Here is a 19429-nt window from a genome sequence, read left to right on the forward strand (position 1 = left end):
ATATAAGTTTTCCATATCAGGCTCCATCTGATGATTCCACCCATGTGTGAGGACTACCATCCTTGCTTGTCCTCGGAGAAAATATCTTTCAGACTGAAGTCTTACATAAAACACATTTCATTGAAATACAGGGGGATTTGATTTCAGCTTATGCTCTTGAGCGGTTTTTACCTTCACTGGCTCGAGTGTAGCGGAAAAAGCATTCTGTAAGGCACAGCAGGCCAGCCTCCACATCTCTTCGGTAAAAACAGGGCCAGCCGTAACCAGGACATACCTATGAGACAAGCAGAGGCTAAGTGGCAATGCAAGCTTCCATTAACTTTCCCATACAAAAGATGGAGGTTTCTGTTAACTAGTATTGGAGAGAGATATACTGGGGCTAATTAATCTGTCTCACATGCCATGCAAATGGGTTTAGTTATACATCTGAAGATAGGTTTAATAGGTTAGTGCTCTTCGAGAACAGAGGAAATAGCATGGAGCAAGTTAGTAGGGAACAGTTACTTATCCTTTTAAATAGTACTAGGAGATGAATCATGAAACTAACTGGACGAGGCAGTCAAGGCCAGTAATATAGCTGGTTTTAAAAATGGTTTGGACACGTTTGCGTAAGAACTATCAGCTGGGTCAGCGTGGCGATCAGCACCCTTTTACTTCTGGGGGGGATGAATGGGAGAATGGGGGATACTTCCAGTGATCTGGGTTAGACAGGATGCGGGGCTCGCCGCACCCTCTGGTCTGACCCAGAATGACACTGTTCATGTTTTCATGTACTGCTCGGTATTAAGAATATTCTGCCTAACACTGCACAAATGCAGGACACCGCGAATGAGTGATGACAAAGGAACTCGCTTTAAAGCACCGCAGAGCACAAGGGGCAAGCAATCTGTCCACTGAAGCTTTTCCCATGGCAAATCAATGTTATGTTTAATTTTAAAAAGGGACTAAACTATTCATTTCTATTTTAGTGCAAATAACCTTCTTGCCCTTTTTCTACACATACAGATATTACATTCTGGAAAAAAAGAAAAAAAAGGATATCAAAATTGCTCACCAATTTTGCTGCATATTTTAGATTTTGGAAAGTGCGCTGCTGCTGCTCCTCCTAGCCATGCCCCTACCGATACCTACACTCCTCCTCTTTCTTCCCTGCCTTCCTCCACATCCTGAACCCCTGAGGAGGATTCTCCTTACTGTCCCTCCCTCCAAGCCGGTGATGCTCCTCCTTACTCCTTCCGCTCTCCTCTCCACTCCCCCGATACAAACACAGAAACACGATGCTAGAAAAAGACCACAGGGCCTATTTAGTTTCCCCATCCGCCCAACTAATTTAGCTTTGCAGTTCCAGTCACTCCCTCAGAAACCCTCAACTGGGAGGCTGCTCCATGCATCCACTGCCCTTTCTATAAAGAAATATTTCCTTAGATTCCTCCTGAGCCTACTCCCTTTCACCCTCATCCCCTTACCCCTTTCCTAGAGCTCGCCTCCTGGGCATGGAAACCTTTGAGATACTTATATCTCCCTTATCTCGCCTTTCTTCCAGGATGTACATGTTTAGATCTATCTATGTTAAGTCTGTCCCCATATGCTTCAGAACGAAGATCATTGATCATTTTAATTGTCACCCCCCCTGGACCAACTCCAACTGGTTTATATCCTTTTGAAGGTGCGGTCTCCAGAACTGTACACACAGTATGTCAAGTTTGGTTTCACCAGGCACCTCTACAGGGGCAATAATCACCTCCCTTTTTCTGCTGACCTGTGCAACCAAGCATCCTTCTGATTTCTGCTGTCGCGTCATCCACCTGTCTGGCCACCTTAAGATCATCAGATACCATTACCTCCAGACTCCACTTGTCTTTCGTGCATCGTGGAGAGGACTGATAAAGCAATCACCAATCCTCTCCAGTGACCTTCTCCCATTCCCTGACCTCCTACACCTTCCCCATGATGCTGACCTGTCTTCCCACTTTCAGGACCCTAAAATAAGCCTCACCAGTCACGAGAAGGAGCAGTTCTGGCACTAGAAGAGGCTGGCAGGAATGGAACAGGAGGGAGGGAGTAGGAGGAAGAGTGAAGAAGAGCATGACCCAGAAGATGGGGGGGGGGGGGGGGGGGGGGGCAGGAGGGAGTATATCAGGAGAAGAGGGATGTGGAGATAGAAAAGAAGCAACACAAACGGTGAGGGTGGAAGAGAGATTAGGAAGTGTAGAGTGAAAAGTTTAAGTTGTCTTAAGGAGGAGAGTGTCACTGGGGAGGGAGCAGGGTAAGAAGGTAGAAATGTCACCGAGAGAGGAAGGGCTCAATGAGGAGGTGAAGCTTCATTCCAGGCGGGGTGAGGCGACGGAGGGTTCACGGAAAAGGATAGGAGGTAGAGGCATTGCTGGGGGAGATGGGGTGTTGTGGTGGAAGGGATAAGAAGGTGGAGGGGAGAGGCATTAAAGAGTAGGTGGTGGGGCTTAGAGGGGTAAATGGGAGAAGGTGGGGCACGACATCACCTGTGGGGAGGGAACTTGGAAGTCTCACGGGGAATGGGAGTAAAGCCCAGCAGATCTGTTAGTATCAGGAAGGGGGGAGTGGTAAGGGAAGAACATAATGGAGATACAACGCAAGAGAGGAGAGTGCAGGGTCCGTTGATGCCAGTGTGGAGGTGGGATGGAGGAATGGAGGGGTCATTAGGCTGCTGCTGTGCGAGAGGAAGTAATGGAAATAGATGGGAGCTGGAGGGGCTGTCAGCATGGCAGGGAGGTGGTGGGAGTGGGAGGAAGAGGCTCGGCCTGGTGACAGCACGGCAGGGAGGTGGTGGATGTGGGAGGAAGAGGCTCGGCCTGGTGTCAGCACTGCAGGGTGGTGGTGGGTGTAGGAGAGGGGGCTCGGCCAGGTGTCAGCACTGCAGGGTGGTGGTGGGTGTAGAAGAGGGGGCTCGGCCTGGTGTCAGCACTGCAGGGTGATGGTGGGTGTAGAAGAGGGGGCTCGGCCTGGTGTCAGCACTGCAGGGTGGTGGTGGGTGTAGAAGAGGGGGCTCGGCCTGGTGTCAGCACTGCAGGGTGGTGGTGGGTGTAGAAGAGGGGGCTCGGCCTGGTGTCAGCACTGCAGGGTGATGGTGGGTGTAGAAGAGGGGGCTCGGCCTGGTGTCAGCACTGCAGGGTGATGGTGGGTGTAGAAGAGGGGGCTCGGCCTGGTGTCAGCACTGCAGGGTGGTGGTGGGTGTAGAAGAGGGGGCTCGGCCTGGTGTCAGCACTGCAGGGTGGTGGTGGGTGTAGAAGAGGGGGCTCGGCCTGGTGTCAGCACTGCAGGGTGATGGTGGGTGTAGAAGAGGGGGCTCGGCCTGGTGTCAGCACTGCAGGGTGGTGGTGGGTGTAGGAGAGGGGGCTCGGCCTGGTGTCAGCACTGCAGGGTGGTGGTGGGTGTAGGAGAGGGGGCTCGGCCTGGTGTCAGCACGGCAGGGTGGTGGTGGGTGTAGGAGAGGGGGCTCGGCCTGGTGTCAGCACTGCAGGGTGGTGGTGGGTGTAGGAGAGGGGGCTCGGCCTGGTGTCAGCACTGCAGGGTGGTGGTGGGTGTAGGAGAGGGGGCTCGGCCTGGTGTCAGCACGGCAGGGTGGTGGTGGGTGTAGGAGAGGGGGCTCGGCCTGGTGTCAGCACTGCAGGGTGGTGGTGGGTGTAGGAGAGGGGGCTCGGCCAGGTGTCAGCATGATGGTGTCATCCTGGACAGGCAGGGCCAAACATTTTTTGTGGCAGGTATAGTGATGGAGGGAGGAGCCAGTTGATGGGATAAGGGTGGCACTGTCTGTGTGACTAGGGGGGTGTGTAAGAGGCAAGGATGAGAAGTGGAATTGGAATTGGGGTAGAAAGGACAGAGATGTCACTGACAGGGGAGTTCATGGAGGAGCATTCTAGCCTACTCCAAGCTGCTTAGATTCACTACCAGCACGCTCAGGAAAAGACACCAACCGCTCAGTGCAAGGGTCAAGGCTATGCCTTCAGCTCATTGCCTCCAAAGCAATGTTTTCCAACGATGGGGTTGCGATTGACCAGTAGGTCACTTCCTAGTCCCATCCCCATGCCAGCTGATCTGGTGAGGAGGGAGGCCTTCAGATTCCAGGTTCCATGCAGGTCTCAGGAAGTTTGAGCCACATGGGCATCCTTACTTCCTCTGCTACTACTTATCATTTTTAAAGTGCTACTAGGTGTACGCAGCGCTGTATTCCCGAGCTGTTACTGCGATGATTGCCGAGCGGCTCACAGTAACCAAGAACTGTGCGGCGCTGGAGCTCCTCTGACTCTCCCACTGCCTCATCTCCTGCCTCCTGACAAACAAGGAATTCAAAATAAATACCGGGGCAGGACAAACCCTTATCCCGGCAGCTGCCGGCTCTTAAAGGGGCACCACCACCAAAATGTAAGTAAAACGTTATTAACTTTAGTCCCGGGTTACATCTGGAGGGAACATGAGTAACGGGGGTCTGGGGAAAGACAGAATGGAGGTGCGCAAGCGGATCACGGGGGCTGGAGAATGGAAATTGGAGTGGGCAACAGTGCATGGGGGAAGAAGCAGGAGGGGGTAATGGGCACTGGGGGTGGGATGGTGAACGATGTGGGGTGAAAGCTTTCTCGTTACATCGGGGTCCTGAGGAAAAAAAAGTTTGAAAACCACCGCTGTTAAAAGATCCTGCACCACCCTTAGAGAAATAAAAAGAGAGTGGAAACTATCTAAATAAATATCAATAGTTCTATCTCTGAGAGTCTTTGTCCTGATTAGAGTGCAGTACAGATCCTCATTAATGGCCTCACCTTATGCAGGAGCAGCCAACCCTGGAGATGGGTTCTGTGGGTTCTGCCACACAGGCTACCAGGAGCTTGAAGAGATCCTTCAGCATTGCGTTGATCAGATTTTCATAGCCAATGTCTAAGGAGAAAAAGTGGCCCACCCCCCAAAGAACGTTTAATTGGCGTGTCATGATACACTGCAGGACCAGGACAGGTACACAGGGCCAACTGGTACACAGTATCTTGCCCCTCCCCACTTCCTGTTGGCTGCCTTTTTAATGTTTTCATTGTTCTATTAGACAGCAAAACTGTGTGACAGTTGCTTTTGCATATTTTTATGAACTGTTTCCTATAGCACTATCGTATACACTCGTGATCAAGTCGACCTTATGGATAAGTCAAGGGCCAAAAAAGTAAGAAAAATGCTGTGACACTTGGACAAGTCTAGAGTAAAACCTAGGGGGCTTAAACTATCCCCAGTGGTCCTCTCCTTCTCTCTCTCCCCCATGGCTATCCCCGTTGGTTCACTCCTTTCCTATCCATAGGTCAATGCTAGTTTCCTCCTCCTTCACCCCACCATAATTATTCCGATGACTATCCCTGGTCGTCCACCCCGGCGGGGTGCCAGGGGCGGGCTTTGAACCATGAAGTTCAAAGGGGGCGAGGGAGGATGCATCTGATCAGCTGCAACTCCTGTCATCCTGCTAGCAGCGATTGAGTTCAGGGTTCGGGAGGAAAGGAGCGAACGAGTGGGGATGGCCATGGGGGAGGGAGGGAAAGAGTTAAAGACTAGGAATAGTCATTAGGAGGAAGAGGAAACTAGCATTGGCCCATGGATAAGGCGACCCTGTTTTTTTAAGATTCATTTTAAGACTTAAATTTCTCGACTTATACACGAGTATATCCAGTACTTAGTTTTATAGCATTATTAGGCATATGCTATGCCATCCTCAGAGCGTTTGATCTATAAAATAGAAAACACGGAATGAATTTTCAAAAGCATGTACGTGAACAAAATGCCATGTTACACACACACACACACACATTCACACACATATATATAGACCTTTCGAAAATTCCCCGGGGGTTGTACACACAAGTGTACACGTGGAAGTGATTTCACGCATACTTTTACTCGTACTTGAAAGAGATGTTCCGGGGGGCGCACTTAGAACAGGGAAACAATTTAGGTGCATATTTTCTAAAATCAAAAGTATGCATGTAAATGTACACATGAACATTTACACCTGCTCCAATGCAGACGTAAATAAGGGCGCGTATGCCGTGCAAGGGTTTGCACTTACCCACTATTTTCAAAGTGGATTTACGTATGAAAATTAGGAACTTCAGCCCTAGGCACTACATTATAAGCTGGGCTCCCTTTGAGGTAGATTTTCAAAAGATGCATGTGCAAACAAAGAGCCTGTGCGTGCCTAAAATGGCACACACGCGAGTATATGCTATGGCAATATACCAGGAGTAAAACTGAGCTATGAGAAAGGGACGGGCCAAGCGCGTTCTGGGGAAGGGCCAACATGTCCGCACGTAGGTTGCTATTCTATAACCTGCCAAAATGGCACGCGCCGGCCTTTTACTTGCGTATATTTACTTCTGCTCAGTATCAGGTGTAAGCGATCATAAATATCATAAAAGTGAAAAAAAAATGACACAGTGGATGTTCTGGTTGCAATGGATGGGGAATTCAGGCTGAAGAGCCAGCAGGGTCTCCACGAGATGCAGATGACCTGGACAAAGTGGCAGACTGATTGGTAAACCTAGTTATGCCATTGCCATGAAGATATTACAAAATACCCTGACTTATGCATGTAAACGCCGACTTACAGGGCGAAAAGGGGCTCGTCTTAACCAGCTATATTCATCCTGGAACACATTCCCGGATAGCTTTAACCCTTTCCTGCACACATTTAGAATTATTCAAATAACGTATTCAGCTAATTCCAAATATAATTAGCTGAAGCTATCTGGCTAACTCAACTCCGCCCTGGACCTCCCCCAAAACACCCCAAACTTATTTGTCTAAATTTTAGCTGGATAAGTGCTGGCAATATTCAAACATCAACATTTAGTCAGATATATAAAACAAAATAAATAAATAAATAAATAACTCAAAAACGTTTCCTAGAAAAATGCTTAGAATCAGCCTCAAAGTTTTTTTTTTGTTTTTTTTAAAGGAAATCATAAAATGTTATTTTCACACAAAACAAATTATTTTGCCTAGATAGGCCTTTTGAACTCCATAGTTCAGTTTTTCACATTTTCCTCATCTTTCAACAAAAAGTAAGTTCTAGAACGAGGGATCAAGATAAAAGGCTCCAAGGGGGCTCAGACTGAGCAAGTACATATGGAAACATTTCTTCACAGAAAAGGTGGTGGAAACGTGGAAAAATGGTATCAGAATTTAAGAAAGTTTGGGATAAGCTCAGAGGTGACAAGAACGGGGCCTGCTAAACAGGTTCATTTTATTCAAATTATTAAACTTATTACCTGCTTATTCATTAACAACACTCCCAGCAGGAAACAGGCATTTTAAAATACAAAACACGGACGAGTTCAGACAGAAACCAGTGCGTAGCAAACCTCCATTACCGGGCCCTAAGAGCCTACCCACTGCGCAATGATTGTACAACAAACTATGTCGTACATCATAGAGGATTAGCCCCTCTGTAAGCTAAGAGGCAGATTAATAACGTAACTGCTAACGAGGAGGCTATTGCTTGGTTTGGGGATCTATATTCAGATTACAGCAGGAAGGGAAAATGGGCAGACGACAACAGTTTTATGGTCTTCTCTGCCATCATATTCTCTTCCTAATCCAGCACTTCAAGCCGAGTTGTGTATAAACCTGAAGACTTCCATGGGACTCTCTTACCTGAGTGGATGAAGCTTTGAACGTGCTCCACAACCAGTTCACAGGACAAACCAATAGCATGTTTGAAATTAGCAGAGGCGACATCCCAGTAGGAGTGATCTCCATGGCTACGATGGAGCCAGAGCGACATCACGGGTAGGAGAAGGTGCACAACCGCATATATAGCAAACCCTGGACCTGAACGAGAAATGGAGCCACGGGAAAGAAAGTTGGCAGTGATAACACCCCTTCTCCCCCATACAACAAACACAAACAATTTAAGATATCGCGTCTAATTTTTTTTGTGCTATAGATTAGATGGATCTACAATATCAGCCTTTCCACCACTTACGATCTAGCCAGACACTGAGACTAGAGACTCCTTCATCTTTAAAAGTAGGTTAAAATTAGGCAGAGTGCTTTTACAGGAGTGACAACTAATCTGTAACAAACTCCCACTGATGGAAGGATAATAAGAATTAGCTCCTTTTTAGGAGGACTCTAAAATTTGGTTATTTGACATGGGAGGTTAAAATGTCATGGCCTGAGACTGGATTGTAGTTTATCTTGAATCAATATTTGTTATAATCCGGCATAGTCCGGTTTTTATTTGATGACCTGCATTTAGTGTTGGATATGTTGTTATGGGTTTTGTTTTCTAATCTATTTAGTTATTATTGGGTAATTCTAATAGTTTTAAATTTGTACGTCTGTTTTTATGATAATGTATATTGGGGCATTGATTTGTATGGTTTATGGTTTCAGTTTTGTTCTAATCTGCCTTCAACAGATTAGTTTTAGTGTGCTTGCATAATGGTCTTGCTATTGCCTTCCACACCTTACATGACCGCAGTCTGAGCTGCTGGTGGTTCTCCAGGGACCTAAACCAATTACTGAGCCAAGGTTCTTCTCCTATTTGGCAAATTCTACAAAGTTCTTTAGTTACCGGGTACTTTGGTGACCTCCCTCAAAAGCTCGAAGAGTAACTCCAGGGTGGGAGGTTGGTGTTGACGGGGACAGTTGGATATAGCGGCCGCCAGCTGTTCCAAAAGAATGATCCAGACTTCAATAAGACCTAAAGGCAGGGGAAACAGATACCAGTGATGCAGTACAATCAACTTATTACTCCGAGTGACTGTTCCAGAGTTTTACTTAGTGGTAATTGTATGTAACTTATGGAGGTAATAACGCATGAGAAAAATAATGGCTTCTGGAACAAAACACAAGACAGGTGATAGGCAGAACTGTAGGTTTTCCAGTTAGTTAGCTAACATTTTTACTGACGTCTCTCTATGGTAGAAAGCCCCGTGGGTTCCAATGAAGAGGAATAATCCATCTTTACATGGGAAACACAGACAGTGGAGATGTGTAATCGTGCCTTCCACCTTTCGTAAGCAGCTGAAAGCTTGTATGTTTCATAGACCATAATTTCTGGAAGACAGCTCTGTCCTGTTTAGCATCAGTATGGAATGCTTATCTATTATGAAGTTGTTATTTTAATATATTGTTTGTATTTTAATTGTTTTTTTATGCACTTTTTTAAAAACTGATTTACTTGCCGGTAATTTGTCTAGCAAGGGTTCCCAATATAGGCATAACAGAAATTGTTGGAAACAAATAAATAAATAGCATTACTGTGGGCTTTTGCTCCCCCATGTGGGAGCCTGAGATGGTTAGGCTCTCAGAATATCTAAACCCCTGTCCAGGGGTGGCTCAAGGCAATCTGCGGCCTGAGGAGAGGTACGAGATGGTGCCCCCACCACAGTCACACATGCAGAATACAGACAAACCCTCACTACATACAGAATAAAGAGATAATAAAATATACATTGAAACATGTAGACAAAAACTGAATTGGAAACTGCAACAAGCCAGACACCATGTGCAGTTCATCAATGGAAGAACAGAAACATTGCCATGTCTCATTAAACATCAAGCAATAAAATCAAGAAATATAAAACATCAATCATAAAAGTAAAACCAAACTCATAAAAAGAGCATCCAGTGATAACAAACATATAGCAATGTTTTTTTTTAATTTCATAAACATCAATAAAATATTTCACAACAACAGACCTATAATAACACCCCAAACTGTAAAATTATGGGATTAAAAAATTTCTAGCTCTCCGTACCATAAAATAAATAAATACCTGAGATCTTCTGATTTCCAATCACCCAGAGATTGTTGTACTCTCTCTCTCATATACACATGAGGGCTCTCTGTCTCACACACTCACACACACAGACTCTCTGTCTCATACCTACACTCAGGCTCTCTCTCTCTCATGCACACATGCAGGCTTTAACATGTACACACAGGTGCTCTCTCTCATACACATGCATTTTTTTCATACACACATGCAGGCTTTCTCTCTGATATACAGACAAGCTATTTCATATACAAATGCAGGTCTCATATGCACTCGCAGGCACTCTCTCAGTCATACACAGACAGGTTCTCTCTCTTTCTCTCTCACATATACATGCAGGATTTCACACACACACACACACTCTCGCAGGCTCTCACACATGGATTTCACACACATGCAGCCTCTGCCTCTCATATACACACCTCTCGTGCCTGCTCTCTGACTTTCTTCTGGCCTTTGGTGGCAGTGTTATTCTACTGCCTGGGGGGGGGGGGGGGGGGGTGTGTGTGTGTGAAGGAATTCACTAGCATGTCATTCTTCTTTTTGCCGGTGGGGCGTGGGAACCGCAAAAGGTGCTGCCACACCTGCGTGGAATTCTCTATTGCAGACACATCAGCAAACTGCACCACTGTCTTCCTGCCGGGGGGGGGGGGGGGGGGACACCTCACCGGCACTTTCTAAAACAGAGTTGGGAACCCCACCATCAATACCTCAAATGGCGCCAACTCTCCTCCTGTTTTGGGGTGGGAGCCGCACCAGCACCTTATCTGCTGGTTAGATGATCGAGGGGTTAAAGGGGCACTTAGAGAAGATAAGGCCATCGCGGAAAGATTAAATGATTTCTTTGCTTCGATGTTTCCTGAAGAGGATGTTGGGGAGGTACCCGTAATGGAGAAGGTTTTCATGGGTAATGATTCAGATGGACTGAATCAAATCACGGTGAACCTAGAAGATGTAGTAGACCTGATTGACAAACTGAAGAGTAGTAAATCACCTGGACCGGATGGTATACACCCCAGAGTTCTGAAGGAACTAAAAAATGAAATTTTAGACCTATTAGTAAAAATTTGTAACCTATCATTAAAATCATCCATTGTACCTGGAGGGTGGCCAATGTAACCCCAATATTTAAAAAGGGCTCCAGGCGTGATCCGGGAAACTACAGATCGGTTAAGCCTGACTTCAGTGCCAGGAAAAATAATGGAAAGTGTTCTAAACATCAAAATCACAGAACATAAAGAAAGACATGGTTTAATGGAACAAAGTCAGCATGGCTTTACCCAGGGCAAGTCTTGCCTCACAAATCTGCTTCACTTTTTAGAAGGAGTTAATAAACATGTGGAGAAAGGTGAACCGGTAGATATAGTATACTTGGATTTTCAGAAGGCGTTTGACAAAGTTCCTCATAAGAGGCTTCTAGGAAAAGTAAAAAGTCATGGGATAGGAGGCGATGTCCTTTCGTGGATTACAAACTGGCTAAAAAACAGGAAACAGAGAGTAGGATTGAATGGACAATTTTCTCAGTGGAAGGGAGTGGGCAGTGGAGTGCCTTAGGGATCTTTATTGGGACCCTTACTTTTCAATATATTTATAAATGATCTGGAAAGAAATACGACGAGTGAGATAATCAAATTTGCAGATGACACAAAATTGTTCAGAGTAGTTAAATCACAAGCAGATTGTGATAAATTGTAGGAAGACCTTGTGAGACTGGATAATTGGGCATCCAAATGGCCGTATTCGGTGCTACAACCCAAGAAAGAGATCTAGGCATCATATTGGATAACACATTGAAATTGTCGGTTCAGTGTGCTGCGGCAGTCAAAAAAGCAAACAGAATGTTGGGAATTATTAGAAAGGGAATGGTGAATAAAACGGAAAATATCATAATGCCTCTGTATCGCTCCATGGTGAGACCCCACCTTGAATACTGTGTACAATTCTGGTTGCCGCATCTCAAAAAAGATATAATTGCGATAGAGAAGGTACAGAGAAGGGCTAACAAAATGATAAGGGGAATGGAACAGCTCCCCTATGAGGAAAGACTGAAGAGGTTAGGGCTGCTCAGCTTGGAGAAGAGACGGCTGAGGGGGGATATGATAGAGATGTTTAAAATCATGAGAGGTCTAGAAAGGGTAACATAGAAACATAGAAACATAGAAATGACGGCAGAAGAAGACCAAATGGCCCATCCAGTCTGCCCAGCAAGCTTCACACATTTTTTCTCTCATACTTATCATTTTCTCTTAACTCTTGGTTCTATTTCCCTTCCACCCCCACCATTAATGTAGAGAGCAGTGATGGAGCTGCATCCAAGTGAAATACCTAGCTTGATTAGTTAGGGGTAGTAGGGGTAGTAACTGCTGCAATAAGCAAGCTACACCCATGTTTATTCCCTTTACCCAGACTATGTCATACAGCCCCTATTGGTTGTTTTTCTTCTCTCCTGCCGTTGAAGCGGAGAGCCATGCTGGTTATGCATTGAAAGTGAAGTATCAGGCCCTTTTGGTTTAGGGTAGTAACCGCCGTAACAAGCCAGCTACTCCCTGCTTTGTGAGTGCGAATCCTTTTTTTTTTTTTTTTTTTCTCCCCTGCAGTTGAAGCTATTCTGGATATGCGTGAAGCCTCAGCTTTTCTTATTCCCCTGCTGTTGAAGCAGAGAGCTATGCTGGAAATGCTTGATGTATCAGCCTCTCCCATGCCATGAAGCAGAGAGCCATGCTGGATATGCATCGAAAGCGAAGTATCAGGCACATTTGGTTTGGGGTAGTAACCGCCGTAATAAGCCAGCTACTCCCCGCTTTGTGAGTGCGAACCCTCTTTTCTTCTCCCCTGCCGTTGAAGCAGAGAACTATGCTGTATATGCTTGGAAAGTGAAGTATTAGGCTTATTTGGTTTGGGGTAGTAACCGCCGTAACAAGCCAGCTACTCCCCTCTTTGTGATAGCAAATCCTTTTTTCCACATTTCCTCTTGCCGTTGAAGCTTAGAGCGATGTTGGAGTCACAGTAAGCATCTGTATGTTTATTTAATAAGGGTATTGTCTCCGGGCAGTAGCCATCTTTCTGGTGAGCCACCCACTCTACATTGGCGGTCTCATGACTTTATGGATCCACAGTGTTTATCCCACGCCCCTTTGAAGTCCCTCACAGTTCTGGTCTTCACCACTTCCTCCGGAAGGGCATTCCAGGCATCCACCACCCTCTCCGTGAAGAAATACTTCCTGACATTGGTTCTGAATCTTCCTCCCTGGAGCTTCAAATCGTGACCCCTGGTTCTGCTGATTTTCTTCCTATGGAAAAGGTTTGTCGTTGTCTTTGGATCATTAAAACCTTTCAAGTATCTGAAAGTCTGTATCATATCGCCTCTGCTCCTCCTCTCCTCCAGGGTGTACATATTTAGATTCTTCAATCTCTCCTCGTACGTCATCTGATGAAGATCCTCCACCTTCCTGGTCACCCTTCTCTGTACCGCTTCCATCTTGTCTTTGTCTTTTTGAAGATACGGTCTCCAGAACTGAACACAGTACTCCAGGTGAGGCCTCACCAAGGACCTGTACAGGGGAATAATCACTTCCCTTTTCTTACTCGATATTCCTCTCTCTATGCAGCCCAGCATTCTTCTGGCTTTTGCTATCGCCTTGTCGCATTGTTTCGCAGACTTCATATCATTAGATACTATCACCCCAAGGTCCCTCTCCTGCTCCGTGCACATCAGCCTTCCCCCCCCCATCGAATACATTTCATTCGGATTTCCACTCCCCATATGCATGACTTTGCATTTCTTTGCATTGAATCTCAGCTGCCATGTCTTCGACCACTCTTCCAGTTTCCTTAGATCCCGTCTCATTCTCTCCACTCCTTCCGGCGTGTCCACTCTGTTGCAGATCTTAGTGTCATCCGCAAAAAGACAAACCTTACCTTCAATCCCGTCCGCAATGTCGCTCACAAAGATATTGAACAGGACCGGTCCCAACACCGATCCTTGCGGTACACCACTTATAACCGCTCTCTCCTCAGAGAAGGTTCCATTTACCATCACACATTGTCTTCTGTCCGTCAACCAATTTGCAATCCAGGTCACCACATCGGCACTCACTCCCAAGCTTCTCGTTTTATTCACCAGTCTCCTGGTAGATGTGAATCGGTTATTTACTCTTTCGGATAATAGAAAGACTAGGGGGCACTCCATGAAGTTAGCATGGGGCACATTTAAAACTAATCGGAGAAAGTTCTTTTTTACTCAATGCACAATTAAACTCTGGAATTTGTTGCCAGAGGATGTGGTTAGTGCAGTTAGTATAGCTGTGTTTAAAAAAGGATTGGATAAGTTCTTGGAGGAGAAGTCCATTACCTGCTATTAATTAAGTTGACTTAGATAATAACCACCACTATTACTAGCAACGGTAACATGGAATAGACTTAGTTTTTGGGTACTTGCCAGGTTCTTATGGCCTGGTTTGGCCTCTGTTGGAAACAGGATGCTGGGCTTGATGGACCCTTGGTCTGACCCAGTATGGCATGGTCTTATGTTATTATGCCCACGCCGCTAAGCAGAACTTTTAGTTTCTTTTTGGCAAGGAAATGAGGCGGTCACCAGAGGACTGTTTTGGGGTGCATTTTTTGCCACCCCAAAATTTTACCAGCTGAAGCAAATGCCTCACTCTGCCTAATGGCAGAACCACCCCTGCCCTGCCACCATCTTAGGTTGTGGATTTTTCAGTTAGCCCTTCTAGGGTGACATTTCCCTTTGCTACTATTTTTGTTCAGTTTTCCTTAGGGAAGGACTCTTGGGTTTCTAGGGTTGAGACCGAGGGAGAGTAAGGAAGAAAGGGTACCTTTTGGAAACCTTTTGTTTGAATGAGGCAGTTTCATCCATCCTTCTTTTCTTTGGTTTCCCTTGCTTTTTGGTTATCTGAGTACCCTAGGGCCCAGGGACTCAAGTTTCTTTACCATCTTGAGGAAGTGGTGTGTCTCACAAAGAGAGAACCAACAAACCATCAACGACCTTGTAGGGGAATGAATTCTCATTCATTCCTGGGGAGGAGGAGTGCTAGCAGCTGGTGGCATCCACCAATGTATCTACCACCACATCACTAGGATCTAGATGAGAGGCGCATGGAGGTACTATCCGGGTACAAAGCAAGGACGTGAGGAGAATAATGAGCTATTTGACTTTACAACACATCTAAATTGGGATATCTTCCTACTTGGAGGAAACTACCTCAGTGATTGGACAGGAATAGGACTAAAATAATTAATTAATAACAGAATACATTTATTAGAAGCATAAAGTCACAGATTTATTAAAAAAACTAAAGCTGTACAATGGATTGTATTGAACAATAACCTTTAAAAGAAAACTTTCATCAAGTTCAATCTTTAATCGGTAAAAATTAAGTTGGAAATCATTTCAGGTTCCAGTGTGCTTATTACTGCTGTTTACAAGAGACTTTCTTGTTAGCTTAATGCTTGAACAATGCTTAGGGCCTAGAAGATGATCTCCCCCCCCACCCCCCCAAAAAAAGGCAATTCTAGATTTTGAGATTAGCTAAACATCAGTAGAGGAGAAGTAACAGCTTAAGTCCTATCTGAGGGGTCCTGGGATGGGATGTTAGCCCAGGAGTTACACTATTCTTTGTATTCTGTTATTCAGCCCATGTTACCAGGTTCCTGCATATACCTAGGCCCTATGGCAGGAGTGGCCAACTCTGGTCTTCAAGAGCCACAAACAGGCCTGATTTTCAGGATACCCATAAAAAATGCATTACATATATTTGCATACAAATGAGGCAGCGCATGCAAATTTATCTTATGCATATTCATTGTGTATATCCTGAAAAACGGACCTGTTTCTGGCTCTTGAGGAATGGAGTTGGCCACCTCTGAACTATGGTAATCTTGTTCCTTTGCTTGTTATCCTTTTCGCAGTCTGAGCACTGCATCACCAAATGTGGAAATTTGTAAGTATTAATTACACATCCAGAGTCTTCAAGGTCTCTCTCTTTAGTATTGCCAGTGTAACAAACTTGCTGAATTGTGTTGAAAAGAAGCCAATAAATCTTCCAGAAGTTTGATCAAGGAAGAAGGCTGATCATGTAACTGCTAATTGAGTGTGTTGATTATTTATTCATTCATATAACTTAAAGTACATTTAAAAACAAGGGCAACCCACTGCAAAGTCTACAAGGCTTTAAAACCTCTTAACACATGAGATTCTAAATGGAATGCAATGTTAAAAATAGCAAAAGCACTGTGAGAATTCTTCAGTACATGCAAATAATGCTTGTGCTTAACTTGGTACCACCATTGGGCCAACAACCATTATTCAATGCACCTACCAGTATCGTCATCAAACTCGGACAGGACAGAATCAATCCCATCTTCACTGCTTGCTGATCTCTCCTGCAGTCTCCGGGGTAAGTTAGCTAACCGGCCACTGAGGAACACTGGTTTCAAGGGCATTTTGTAGATTTTGGCAAGTAACTGAATAAAGGAAAGCAAAAAGTCTAGTAAAGGAAAACGTCTGCCATTTAAAGAAGGTAAAATAGTAACATAGTTAGATAGAGGTAGTCATTTAGTCACTATCCAGCTGAGATAGTTAGCCAGATAGAACATATCCGGCCAGTTTAGCCAGGATATTCAGCAATGTGGCAACTATCTAAAAGTTTGCCAGCTAAGTTGTACCATTTTCCATGCAGTAGGGGTAAAGTTTGGCCGGCGCCATTTTGGAAAATGGTGCCAACTGGGCCCAGGGCTAGGTAGTACCTTGGGTCCTCTTACTGGCCACCGATGATTGTTTTAAAGATTAGGGTATGTTAGTGGGTGGTGGCCACTACATGCATTTACCCAACCAAGCAAAGAGCTGAAAGTTTATGAAACTCTTTAGGGATTCAGAGGTAAAAACAACTAACACCTAAACACACGTCATTGCTGGCATGGATTTCCTGTGATGGGTATGGTGAGTGGCATATGGAAAACTGTTCTGGTATCAGACAGCCCTGCAACTTCCACAGGGCGACCCGCACTCAAGATCAGTGCCTGTATACCTGGGAACATCTCCTGAGGTAATCCAGGGCAGGGAGGCACAGATCTGTAGACTGGGATCCCGAGCCTTCCACACAGTCTCCAATCTCTTTGCAGTCTACTTCTCCTGAGATATGCAAACAAGGGAGGAAGAGAAAACACACAAAAAAAATCACAGCCTGGCGTCTAACTAGACAGCAGCATTGTTGCATCACACATTGATATTGCAAATCAACACAGGTGAATTTTCAAAGGAGTTACCCATGTAAATTTAACATATTATCCTAGCTATTTTCAAAAGCCATTTACCTGCATTAAGTGCACTTAGGGGTAGATTTTCAAAAACGGCGCGTTCGTGTACTTTTGTTGGCGCTCCAGGCGCAAACAAAAGTACGCGGGATTTTAGTAGATACGCGCGTAGCCGCGCGTATCCGCTAAAATCCTGGATCGGCGCGTGCAAGGCTGCCGATTCCGTGTAGCTGGCGTGCGCCGAGCCGCGCAGCCTGCCGCCATTCCCTCCAAGGCCGCTCCGAAATCGGAGCGGCCTCGGAGGGAATTCGCTAACGCCCTCCCCTCAACTTCCCCTCCCTTTCTCTACCTAACCCACCCCCCCGGCCCTGTCTAAACCCCCCCCCTACCTTTGTTGGGGGATTTACGCCTCCCAAAGGGAGAAGTAAATCCCCGCGCGCCAGCGGGCTGCTGGCGCGCCTAGACGCAACCCGGGGGCAGTTCCGGAGGGCGCGGCCACGCCCCCGGACCGAAACCACGCCCCCGGGCCCGCCCCTGAAACGCCGCGTCCCGCCCTGAAAACGGCACCCCGCTCGGCCCCGCCCCCGACACGCCCCCCTCGGAAAACCCCGGGACTTACGCGAGTCCCGGGGCTCTGCGCGCGCCGGTAGGCCTATTGAACATAGGCGCACCGGCACGCAGGGCCCTGCTCGCGTAAATCCGGGCGGATTTACGCGAGCAGGGCTCTTAAAATCCGCCCCTTAAAGCGGATAAGTCTTATGGACAATTCAATGCCATATATTGTAGCAATTGTCAAACGCCATTTAAAAGTGGGTAAAGCATATTTACACAGGTAAAACCCAGTTTTAAGTGTGTAAATGCTTTTGAAAATCAGGCCCAATCAAATAGCTGAGCACAGGAACGATTTCTCTGAGAAGCGTTGCACATCCAAAGTTTCACTTAGAGAACTCTCACAATTAGACATTACACTTTTCTTTTTTTTTAAAGCTCCATGCAAGCAAGTTTCATTCTTTTTTTTTTTTTTGCAAAATCATTTTTATTGTAAAGACAAGCATTTCCACTAGCACTGCAACATATTCAAAAACAATAGCAACAAGAGAACACACAGTACAGTAGTGAGCAAGCTTCATTCTTGTGAAAAAGCAGAGAGAGGATCGTACACGTATAAGGCCTCACAAAAGCGCAGCTCTCAGGTTATAACTATTAAAGAAAAGTGCTACAGTGACGCAAAGAAAGCCAAAAAGTCCAATCAATCTCTTTTCTGATTAAAATAAAAAATGCACAAAGGACTGAAGCCTAGATTCAGCAATCACATAGCTATTTTACCATACCCCGTGATATTTTCACATCGTGGGTGTTGAGAAGCGCCAAGAGCAAGAGCAAAAGAGAGAGAGCAAGAGCGAGTCTGCCACCGTAGAGGCTCACAAAAAAGATTACTATTTATACCACTAGTAACGCGGGGTGAGGTTTGTGGGTGAGGGGTGGGCTCTGGGAGCAATTTTACATGCACAGTCATACGTACAAACAGCACAGTTTACCATCAGTGAACGTTTAATGTGATTTGGAGGGATGATAGGTGAAAGATTTGTACCATGTTCTCTCTGCCTAGCTTGAAGCACTATCTACCTAGCTGCAATCAAGCAAGGTAGAGAGAACTGCCCCCCCTAAAACCCAACTTACCCCACAAACCTCACCCCAAGTTACTAGTGCCCCTCTTACACTGGCATAAATAGTTCAAAAATCAGTGGGCCTCCACAGAGGCTCTCTCTCTCTCTCTCCCCCCCCCCACCTCCTGAAACGAGATTTGCGATAAATCCTGTTTCGGCTGTAACGCACAGCTATCGCAGGCATAGTGGCAAGAAAAAAAGGTGCAGTGATTTCCTGTGATAGTGTGCGTTAAGTTATCGCACGCAACATTAAACGGCCCTCATTTCCATTTACTCCGCCCAAACTCCTCCCACTTGAATACATGTTTCTATTCTGCATACGCATTTCGTGATACAATATTTATCGCATGCGTTATGGCTTTATCACAGGCGTTAGAGTCCTAACGCCCACGATATCACCCTAATGCATTTTGATGAATGACCCGCTCACAGTGCAATCCTTCAATGATGAATTCTTAAAGGGGGCAATTTTCAAAAGGATTTCTGTGGATAAACAAGTGTTTACTTACAGGAAGAAAAAAAAACCTTTGACAATTGCTCCCCTTGCTCTTTACAGGGAAAAAGGGGCGGCACTGGGGGAGGGTTTAGGGCAGGTCCTCTTTAAGAACACCCTAAAGATTCCTCATGACACCAGTGTATCGTAGGATTTGTTAAGGATAACTCCTTTGTAAGTTTCCCTTTGAAAATAGTCTTGCAGGCCCC

At 45.7% G+C, this 19429-nt stretch overlaps 1 protein-coding gene across 2 annotated transcripts in view; it reads right to left on the reverse strand.

Moving 5' to 3' along the window:
* Positions 1 to 19429, reverse strand: part of ARFGEF3 (ARFGEF family member 3) — a 301053-nt gene that overhangs the window by 36787 nt on the left and 244837 nt on the right. For both annotated transcript variants that reach the window (XM_029596476.1, XM_029596474.1), the window contains 6 exons: positions 16835 to 16938; positions 16127 to 16271; positions 8582 to 8710; positions 7657 to 7833; positions 4791 to 4905; positions 172 to 274 (listed from right to left, as the gene is read on the reverse strand). In XM_029596476.1, coding sequence (XP_029452336.1) covers positions 172 to 274; positions 4791 to 4905; positions 7657 to 7833; positions 8582 to 8710; positions 16127 to 16271; positions 16835 to 16938 — 773 coding nt within the window. The remainder of the gene's footprint in view (positions 1 to 171; positions 275 to 4790; positions 4906 to 7656; positions 7834 to 8581; positions 8711 to 16126; positions 16272 to 16834; positions 16939 to 19429) is intronic.

Source organism: Rhinatrema bivittatum, chromosome 3, assembly GCF_901001135.1.
Source record: "Rhinatrema bivittatum chromosome 3, aRhiBiv1.1, whole genome shotgun sequence".
NCBI lineage: Eukaryota > Metazoa > Chordata > Amphibia > Gymnophiona > Rhinatrematidae > Rhinatrema > Rhinatrema bivittatum.